This window comes from Herpailurus yagouaroundi, unplaced genomic scaffold (assembly GCF_014898765.1).
Source record: "Herpailurus yagouaroundi ecotype Mexico unplaced genomic scaffold, PumYag 67793, whole genome shotgun sequence".
Classification (NCBI taxonomy): Eukaryota; Metazoa; Chordata; class Mammalia; order Carnivora; family Felidae; genus Herpailurus; species Herpailurus yagouaroundi.
The window spans coordinates 27,250,576-27,261,394 of record NW_024420586.1 but is presented as its reverse complement, the minus strand read 5'-3'; the positions used below and the strand labels follow the sequence as shown (position 1 = coordinate 27,261,394).

The 10,819-nt window shown below is 45.4% G+C and overlaps 1 protein-coding gene across 1 annotated transcript; it reads right to left on the bottom strand.

Annotated features, from left to right (window-relative positions):
* Positions 1-8,154: 8,154 nt before the first annotated feature.
* On the bottom strand, positions 8,155-10,288 carry EZHIP (EZH inhibitory protein). Its single transcript, XM_040468944.1, has 2 exons — positions 10,147-10,288; positions 8,155-9,766 (listed from the first exon to the last, which is right to left on the bottom strand). The coding sequence occupies exons 1-2, from the start codon at positions 10,286-10,288 to the stop codon at positions 8,490-8,492; spliced, it is 1,419 nt and encodes a 472-aa protein (XP_040324878.1). The 3' UTR covers positions 8,155-8,489.
* Between the last annotated feature and the right edge of the window lie 531 nt (positions 10,289-10,819).

The window sequence follows — 10,819 nt, the reverse complement described above, 5'->3', positions numbered from 1 at the left end:
TCATGGATTGAAAGAACAAAAATTATTAAAGTCTCGATACTACCCAAAGCAATCTACACAATAAATGCAATCTCTATCAAAATAACACCAGCATTCTTCACAGAGCTAGAACAAACAACCCACAAATTTGTATGGAACCAAATAGCCAAAGTAATGTTGAAAAAAAAAAAAAAAAACTAAAGCTGGAGGCATCACAATCCCAGATTTTAACCTGTATTACAAAGCTGTAACCATCAAGACAGTATGGTACTGGCACAAAAACAGACACATAGATGAATGGAACAGAATTGAGAACCCAGAAATGGACTTGAAAATATATGGCCAACTAATCTTTGACAAAGCAGGAAAGTGTATACAATGAAAAAAAGTCTCCTTAGCAAATGGTGCTGGGAGAACTGGACAGCAACATGCAGATGAATGAAACTGGACCACTTTCTTACACTATATTTTTTTTTAAATTTTTTTTTTCAACGTTTATTTATTTTTGGGACAGAGAGAGACAGAGCATGAACGGGGGAGGGGCAGAGAGAGAGGAGACACAGAATCAGAAACAGGCTCCAGGCTCTGAGCCATCAGCCCAGAGCCTGACGCGGGGCTCGAACTCACGGACCGCGAGATCGTGACCTGGCTGAAGTCGGTCGCTTAACTGACTGTGCCACCCAGGTGCCCCACTTTCTTACACTATAGACAAAAATAAATTCAAAATATATGAAAGACCTAAATGTGAGATAGGAAACCATCAAAATCCTACAGGAGAAAACAGGCAGCAACCTCTTTGACCTAGGCCGCAGCAACTTCTTACTTGACATAGCTCCAGAGGCAAGAGAAATAAAAGCAAAAATAAACTATTGGGACCTCATCAAGATAAAAAGCTTCTGCACAGCAAAGGAAACAATCAACAAAACTAAAAGACAACTGATGGAATGGGAGAAGATATTTTCAAATTACATATTGGATAAAGGGTTGGTCTCCAAAATATATAAAGAACTTACCAAACTCAACATCCAAAAAATAAATAATCCAGTAAAGAAATGGGGGAAAGACATGAATAGACACTTTTCCAAAGAAGACATCCAGATGGCTAACAGACACATGAAAAGATGCTCAATATCACTCATCATCAGGGAAGTACAAATCAAAACCACAATGAGATACCACCTCTCACCTGTCAGAATGGCTAAAATTAACAACTCAGGCAACAACAGATGTTGGCGAGGATGTGCAGAGATGTTGGGAATGCAAGCTGGTATAGCAACCCTGGAAAACAGTGTGGTTGTTCCTCAAAAAATTAAAAATAGAATTATCCTACAACTCAGCAATTGCACTACTAGGAATTTATCGAAAGGATACAAAAACGTTGATTCAAAGGGGCACATGCACCACAATGTTTATAGCAGCACTATCAACAATAGCCAACAATTTGGAAAAAGCCCAAATGTCCATCAACTGATGAATGGATTAAAATGTGACGTATGTACACACACACACACACACACACACACACACACACACACACACACACTGGATTACTACTTGGTAATAAAAAAGAATGAAATCTTGCTGTTTGCAATGACACAGATGGAACTGGAGGGTATTATGCCAAGTTAAATAAGTTAGAGAATGACAGATATCATATGATTTCACTCATATGTGTAATTTGAGAAATTCAACAGATGAACACAGGGAAAGGGAAGGACAAAATAAGATAAAAACAGAGAGGGAGACAAACCATAAGAGACTCTTAAATATAGAGAACAAACTGAGTGTTGCTGGCGGGGGGTGGGTGTGAGGGTAGGTTAAATGGGTGATAGGCATTAAGAAGGGCACTTTTCAGGATGAACACTGGGTTTCATATGTAAGAAATGAATCACTGGTTTCTACTCCTGAAGCCACAACTACACTGTATACTAACTAACTTGAATATACTTAAAAAAATGTGCTTGGAAGAAAACTACTTTCCTCATAAGCATTTATATAACTACTTCAAGTTCAAATTTATTAAATTCATAGAGTTTGTACCTTGGAAGGTAAACACTTTGTTTTTTAAGTTTGTATGCAGTGACTTCTGGCATTGGCAAAAATTTTGCTCAATAGTCTGTGGAAATGTGTTCATATTATTAAGTAAGTACAATAATGATTTGTCTTTTCCATTTTTAAAAAATGTTTATTTATTGGGGCGCCTGGGTGGCTCAGTCAATTAAGTATCCAACTTCAGCTCAGGTCATAATCTCAAGGTTCCTGAGTTCGAACCCCACGTGGGATTCTGTGATGACAGTTCAGAGCCTGGAGCCCAATTAGGATTCTGTGTCTCCTTCTCTCTCTGCCCCTCCCCCACTTGCACTCGCTCTCTCTCTCTAATATAAATAAAACATTAAAAATAAAAATATTTATTTATTTTGAGAGAGAGAGAGAGCATGAACAGGGGAGGGGCCATGAAAGAGCAAGAAAATCTCAAGCAGGGTCCACACTCAGAGCAAAGCCTGATGTGGGGATCGATCTCTGAGAGATCATGTTCTGAGCTGAAATCAAGAGTTGGACACATAACTGTCTGAGCCTCCCAGGCGCCCCTGTCTTTGAAATGTCTAATGTCTAATGTCTTTGAAATGGATAATGAGAGCCAGGATTGGATCCTGTCTTTTTTTTTTTTTTTTTGTAAGTTTATTTTTGAGAGAGAGAGAGCAGGGGAGGGGCAGAGAGATATGGAGACAGAGGATCTGAAGCAGGCTCTGCACTGATAGCAGAAACTCTGGTGAGGGGCTCAAACTCATTCATGAACCATTATATCATGACCTGTGCTGAAGTTGGATGCTCAACCGACTGAGCCACCCAGGTGCCCCTGTGATTTTAAAGTATTATTGATTGGTGGGGTTCGAGGGTGGTTCAGTCAGCTGTGTCCAACTCTTGATAGCGGCTGAGTCCTGATTCCAATGCTGTGGGATTGAGCCCTGCATCAGGCTCTGAGCTGGGCCTGGGAGTCTGCTTGAGATTCTCTCTCTCCCTCTGCCCCTCTCCCCCTCTTGTGTTCTCTCTCTCTCTCTCTGTCTCTCTCAAATTAAAAAAGTAAAGGGGCACCTGGGTGGCTCAGTTGGTTGAGTGTCTGACTTCAGCTCAGGTCATGATTTCATGGTTCGCAGGTTGGAGCCTGGAGCCTGCTTCAGATTCTGTGTCTCCCTCTCTCTCTGCCCCTCCCCTGCTTGTACTCTGTCTCTCTTTCTCTCTCTCTCTCTCAAAAACAACTAAACATTAAAAAACTTTTTTAAATACAAAAAAATTTTAAATAAAAAATAAAGTATTATTGATTGGGAAACATCAGTAAGGTGTTAAAGCTGTTGGAGTCAGAAGTATCTGGGTACATTATCATAATCCTAATCAGAATAAGATCTTTACCAGTCACTCACAATGTGCCAGACACTGTTAGAAACACTTAACACACACCACCCATTTTAATCCTTACAACAATCTAGGGGGGATGCATTTTTATTGTTCCTAACTGACAAATGAGGAAATTTAGGATCCCAGGTTAACTAACTTGTCCAGGAACAACAGTGAGTTAATAGGAAAACCAGAATTAAAATCTAAGAATTCTGACCCCAGACCCAACCCTACTAGCAATGAGATCTCAAGAGTCACAAAAATTTCTCTGAGCATTAATTTCCACATCTTTAAAATGGGAATAAATGGGGGCACCTGGGTGGCTCAGTTGGTTGAGCATCCGACTTTGGCTCAGGTCATGATCTCCCGGCTTGTGGGTTCACGCCCGGCGTCGGGCTCTGTGCTGGCAGCTCAGAGCCTGAACCCTGCTTCAGATTCTGTCTCCCTCGCTCTCTGCCCCTCCCCCGCTCGTGCTCGTGCTCGTGCTCTCTCTCTTTCTCTCTCAAAAATAAATAAACATAAAAAAAATTAAATGGTAACAAGTGTAGTCTCTCTGATATCAGGAGATTATGAGAATTGTTGTAGTAAAATTGTCTACTTCTTGTTCCAGTATTTGGTCATCTGTAGAATTTTTCGGGAATAAGTGTGTTGGATGGGGTAATCAAGAGACCACTAGCTGACAGATGAGCTGGTCCTGGTAAATCAGAGGCTCTTCACCCCCACCCCGTCCTTGGAAAATATGTTTTGCCTACCATTCCCATAGCTGGAGGCATTTCCAAGACTGCAGTCTTAGAAGGATGTCTGGGTGGCTCAGTTGGTTAAGCTTCGGACTTCGTCTCACGTCCTGATCTTGCGGTTCAAAAGTTCAAGCCCCTTGTCAGGCTCTGTGCTGACAACTTAGAGCCTGAAGCCCACTTCGGATTCTGGGTCTCCCTCTCTCTCTGTCCCTCCCCTGCTCTCTCTTTCTCTCTCTCTCTCTCTCAAAAAGATAAACATTTTTTTTAAAAAAGAATGCAGCCTTAGAGAGCAATGTGTTGTTGAGACCAACTGGCCAGTATATGTGACTGAACCCAGTTCAGGCTTCTATATAAACTACTAAGATTCCTGTGGGCAGCTGAGGAGATATACTCATCTTGCAGCTGCCCAAGACCAGCCTCATAAGTAAGTTCCCTTGCTTATTAAGACTGCCACTTACCAATCTGGAGTGGTCTTCCTCGTTCTGTCTTGTGAGTCAACAAAGTATGATGACAAAGTTAAAGCTTTTGAAATGTATTCCCAAAAAATGTTTCCTTTAGTTCTAAAGATTTTTAGTGGCATGCCCAATAGGTTTTTGTTCTGATTCCTAAATTTAAAACTTTTTTTCCTTTTACTCCAGTTTAGTACAGATGATGATTCCCATTGTGTTCCTTTGAGAGCCACCAAAGGGTTGACTATACACATTGTTATCAGCAGACATTGCAGCAACACCTAAGGAGGAGGTGACATACTTTTCAAGGAGTAAGGACACTTGGTGGTAGAGGTTCTGGGAAGATGGTGGCAGCGGTGGCTATGTAGTTTTTCAATCTCTCCAAACACATAAAAACAGAGCAACTGGAGAGAAAAGCAAAATGAACAGATAATATTTTCAAAAAATCTAGGTTACAAGACATCCCTTAAAAACCCCAAACTTCAAGTAGATGAGGACAAATCACCACCAGTCATATTACCTACATGGTACCAGTGTCTGTGCAGGAGGAAAAAAAAGTGATGGCACAGCCTCTAAATAACTTGATAATAGAACCACAAACTAGCCAACTCACCAGAAAGAACAGCAGAAACTCACAGGGTTTTTGCCCTTTTTATATCAAGCAAGTGCAAGGGGCCCAGCTCAAGAGGCACTAAAGGTGCTAGAAGCATCATAGCCTTTGTGAACCCTCAAAACTGACACCTCAGGGCTCTCTTGATAGGATGCCACAATTATGAGAAATTGCTGGAGGTGGAATTATCATTCAACAGGAAATGAACAAGAGAGGCTAAGGAAATTAGACTGTGCTGTACACAGATGTCCACACTTGTTGCTATTTTGAGCACTTGGAATGTGGCTGGTCTGAACATAGATATACTGTAAGTGTAAATTACATATCAGCCTTTGAAGATTAAGTAAAAAAAAATCTCAATATTTACATGTTTAAATTATTGAGATTTTTTAGAAAAAAATAGATAGATAGATAGATAGATAGATAGATATTGGATAGATAGAATTAAATAAATTATTAAAGTTAAGGTCATGTATTTCTTTATACATTTTTTAATTTAGCTAGTAGAAAATGGTAAGTTACATGTGTGGCTAGCATTCTATTTCTACTGGACATAACTCCATATTACTGAAGTTTGATATGCCTTTTAGCCATCTGAAATGGAAAAGTCGATTAGGTAGCTGTATATACATGACTGGAGTACAAGGGAATGGGTGGGAATAGATATACAATATTTTGATTCACCAGCTTAAAACAATATTTAAAGAATGAGACTAGATGGGATCCCCTAGGAAGTAGATGTATACAGGGGAAAAGGCAAAAAACTGAGGCCCTGGGCATTCTAATACTTAGAGGTGTGGAAAATGAGAAAAATATAGGAGAATGTGGGTGAACACAAAGAGAACAGTCTTTAAAGACTAAGGAAGAACATGTATCAAGGAAGTGATCAAAGGTGTCAAATTGCTGCCAAAAGGTCAAGTAATATGAAATCTTAAGAATTATCCTTCACAGGGGCACCTGGTGGCTCAGTCGGTTAAGCGTCTGACTCTTGATTTTGGTTCAGGTCATGATCTTGTGGTTTGTGAGTTCAAGCCCCATGTTGGGCTCCGCGTTGAGAGTGAGGAGTCTTCTTGGGATTCTCTCTCTTCCTCTCTCTCTCAAAATAAACAAACTTAAAAAAACACTAACATTAAAAAAAGAATCATCCTTTATATTCTGTAACACAGAGGTCTACTCTGTGATGGCATTTGGTACTTTCAGAAAGAGGGAGTGTTAGAAAGACCAAAGGTCAAGAGAAGGATGAAGAGCCTGTGGTCAATAGGAGCTATATACATTTTAGTGTGGTGGGCTTAAACTAAGGACACTGGATTAAGGTCCACTCCCAAGCAGATCAAATGCCCAGGAGATCCACCAAAACACTAGTATGCAGTAGGGTAGTGGCACCTCTGATTCAGCTCACTGAATGCTGACTCACTGTAGGAAGGAACCAGACCTAGGACCTGAACTAATGTTTCCCCCAACATCTTAGATAAATAGGGGGTGTTTTGTAGTCAGAGCCACCTCCAGGGACAAGGTGTGGGTTCCTAGATATATATCCCTGAATGTCTCTAAATCTCTGGGGCTGGGCTAGAGAGGTAATTATACACACAGGCCAGTCACTAACATTTGTAGTGTGTCTGGGGCAAAAGTACAAATTAAGGTCTTTGGCCCATGTCCTTGATCTCTTCCCATTGCCAGCTATGTCCTACACCAAGAGGTATCTTACAATTAACCTTGAGAATACCTCAGCCTACACCATCAAGCTTTGTATACCCTTTTATTTTTACAAACAGTGGCCTCTTGGTAACCTTTTGGGCCTAAGAGTATGTATATCACAGACTCAGACCTCACTCCCTTAGGGCCCTACAGAATCTGAAGCAGCCTTGGGGAATGAGGGAACCTAAAGCATTTTCTACAATAATTGCAGGGTGTTGGGACCTGATGGGCACATCCCATCATCTCTGTGGACTCCTAGCTCTATGGTCTGAATACAGCATGAAAAGGGCCTAGGTAAGAACCTCTAAAATGTGGGTCCCAGGAAGACAGCCCTTCTTGGCCAGGTCTATACCATTGGCCATATAGAAGAAAAGCAAAGAGAGGAGAAATATGGTAAAGTAGGGAGATGGAGTTCATTTGCTGGTTTTATTTTTTTTTTTTTCACTTCATTCCTTTAATGTGTTCTCCCATTGATTCCACAACTTAACTTCTTGAAAAACAACTGAGTTTCGCTATAGAACTAGCAATATGATAGAGGTATGAAACATAGCACATAAAAGATCATATCAGTTATTCCAAAAACTGTATATACCCTGTTCACAGAATGGTGGTGCATGTCCATCCAGTTATTTCCAAATATGTCTACACAAAAACATACACACACCCTCTTATACCTGCTCACAAATTTACTCACATTTTTTAAATGAGATTATCCATTAACACACTTTTTAACCAGTTTCACATCATTAACTTTGAATCACCCTCTGAGACCTTCCCCTTCCCCACACAGACCTCAGGAGCCCCCTTTCCCACCACACAAATTCTTTCTTCTTCTAGAAACTGAGACCTTCCCTCCTTGGTGCTCCAGACTCCTGCTTTTCTCCTCCTTCCTGAGGCTTCCTTCCAACACTCCCTACTCCCATCTTTGGAGGAATATTTCCCCCAACACACACACACACACGTACACACACACACATACACACACAACCACATAATCACATCCTGTCTCCTTCCTGACCTTGGATATCGCCATCACCCCTCCTTGGGTTGAATCCTACTCCCTTTTCTTGTCCAAGTTTGCAAATCACCTATGCTAAGTGGGTATATAGCATATAAATGGGAATTTCCTGGATAAAATTCCATTTTAGATAGTAGGAATAAATAATTGCTAGGATAGTATTTTATTCCCTCTCACTTCCAAAGAGTTTTGCTAGCATGCTAACAAATTTCTTTAATCCTCTAAATCCACAAGGAATAACAGTTATTTGGACAAAAAAACACATCTTAAAAATGAAGTCAAACATTTTTATTGTATTCATTCAAAAACGTCATTCTATAAAGGGAACTTGGAAAAGGGCAATCTCAACTCAGGGGCAAAGGCAGGCCTTTATGAGGAAAAAGCAGGCCTGAAATCAAGGGCCAAAAGCAGATAAATGCTAGGTAGTGCAGTTATGGGAAGGAGAGGCTTCAAAACTACTCAGCAAACAGCAACAAAATTTCTCATAATGTTGGTTAATAGCTAGAACACTCATAAACCTCAAAGGAAACTGCAGAGCAGGCACTCCCTTCAGGTCAGTGGGTGCATGCTAATTCCTTTTGTCGTTTTAGGAATATACTCATGGTAGCTCACACCCCAGGGGGTGTAGTGGGAGAAGGCACGCTCCCTATTTCAACCTGCTGTCCTGAAGAGAGAGGGCTCAGGGTTTCAAACTCTGGCAGTAAGGCACGCCTGAGGCTTGCAGGACTAGGAGTGGAGATGGAGCCCAAGCCACAAAACTTTGGGGAAGAGGGACACTGGTCAGAAAAATCATTGGAGGAGGAGGAGGAAGAAGAGGAGGAGGAAGAAGGGGAAGAGAAGGAGAAGAGGGAGTTGGAGAAGGTGGAGGTGGAGCAGCAGCTCTGGCCAGGAGACCCGGAGGAGGGGAAGGAGGAAGAGGAGGAGCCCTCATCACTCTGCCCAGAGAAAGGGAAGAGCCTACCAGGAGGTGAGGGAGAGGAGGCCCGCATACGGACTGCATGCCAACGGGGCTGGGTATCAAGGCTTGGAACCTCAGGATTAGGAGAGCTTGAGTTGCTCACAAATTCTTGTGAGGCCAACCCAGGAGAAGGACTCAGGCCGGAAGGCACAGGCAGAGAGGGACGGCTTCTAGGGTATGAAGTCTGGGTGGAGTGGCTCCGGAGGACGTAGCCTGGAGGTGCACAGCCATTGTGGAGGGCAGGGCCTAGCGGGTTGGCTCTGCTTCGGAGGGCAGGGCCTGACCCGGATGCAGGGCTGCGGAGAGCAGGGCCTGGCCTAGATGCACGGCCACGGGAAGCAGGGGTTGGGGCAGGGCCCCGCGCGGAGACACGGCGGCTGTGAGCAGGAACCTGCGCGGACGCGCGGCGGCGGGGAGCCGGCCCGGTCGCGGACGCGCGGCGGCGGGGAGCCGGCCCGGTCGCGGGCGCGCGGTGCCTTGGGGCAGCAGGGCCTGGCTCTGATGCACGGCGGCGGAAAGCAGGACCTGGCGTGGATGAATGAGATGCACGGCGCCCTGGGGCAACCGGGCCTGGCTCAGATGCACGGCGGCAGAAAGCAGGACCTGACGTGGATGAATGACGACGCGGGAGAGCGCGGCCTGGCACAGAAGCACCACCTCGCAGGGCAGGGCCTGGGGCAGATGAAAGACTGCAAAAAGCAGCGCCCAACCCAGAAGCATGGTTGCGGAAGGCGGGGCCTGGCGGTGGGGCATCACCATTGAAGACTGCAGGGCCAGGCCTGGCTGCTTGACTGCGGAGAGCTGGACCTGCTGCTTTGGCCTGACTCCGGAGGGCAGGACCCGGCCGGGATTCGTGACCCGACGAAGAAACCCGAGAACGGCGGCGACCGCTAGGCTGAGACCCTGGAGAAAATGGAGACAAGGATACTGGGCACTAAGGCTTGGGAAGCCCAGGAAACAGCGGCGCCGCGGAGGCTTCTGAGCCTGGGCAGCCTCATCCCAGCCGGGCTGCTCCCTCCCACAGCAGTTCACTGGGTTCGCGGTCTGGGTCGGGGCCCGCCGGCCTGGCCAGAGCCCCACGTGGCTCGCCCCATGGTGGCCACGCCACACGCATATGAGGTCTGGAGACCCTGGCCCGAGGACCCTGGCCCGTTTGGGGCACCACACGCCTCAGCTCTGCGTGGGGACCGCGGCTGCCCTAGAGGTCGGCATGCTCCCTCATGGCTCGCGGGGGGCAGCTCCAGATCCGCTCCGGTGCTCAAAATGGCGCCCAAGGCAGCCAGGAACACCGTGTGGGGCGCCACCACCCAATGGAGACAGGTCACTGGAGACTGAGGGGGCCGAGGCACCGGGACTGGGGTTGCCGGTCCCGCGGGCATCACCAGGGGCAGGGGTCATCTCACCCTGCTGTTGCTTCTGTGCCTTCTCCTTGGACGATGGGGTGACCATCATGCCAGATTCTCTCTCAGAGACACAAGATCGTTGTCCTAAGACACCATCTAGCTACAGCGCCAGCTGAAGGAGTGAGGACGGTAGGCGGGCCCGGGTAGGAGCTCTGCTTCTGATTGGTCGGTTGTTGTCACGTGGCTCTCGTCTTAGGGGAGTGGGCCAACCAGGCTCCATCTGGCGCCAAACCTAACAGCGTGCTCCACCGTTCTGGGGTCCGTTGCTGCCGGGACCTGATGTGAATTACCCATACATACCTGGGCCCCTACGCGCAGGCGCGTGCGTGTGTATATGTATGTGTGGGTGTGCATTTCAAATGAGGGTACTCAGATGGCGATGTTCTCTGTATAAACACTTGGATTCACCCCCAAATCGGTGTAGGTTGTCAGGACCACTCTGATGGTGAAACTTTAAAACAATGGCTTGAAAGAAACACCGCACTGGTCAACAGAAGCCAGGCATCCTCCTGGACTCTGTGAGGACACTGGGCCCATGTGTGACTCCAGAGGCAACAGTCCTGGAACTGCTCCTGGC

Coding starts and splice junctions, on each gene's coding strand:
- EZHIP (XM_040468944.1), bottom strand. CDS start 10,288: ATGGTCACCCCATCGTCCAAGGAGAAGGCACAGAAGCAACAGCAGGGT. Junction 9,767..10,146: donor CAGTGACCTGTCTCCATTGG/GTGGTGGCGCCC, acceptor CTTAGTGCCCAG/TATCCTTGTCTCCATTTTCT.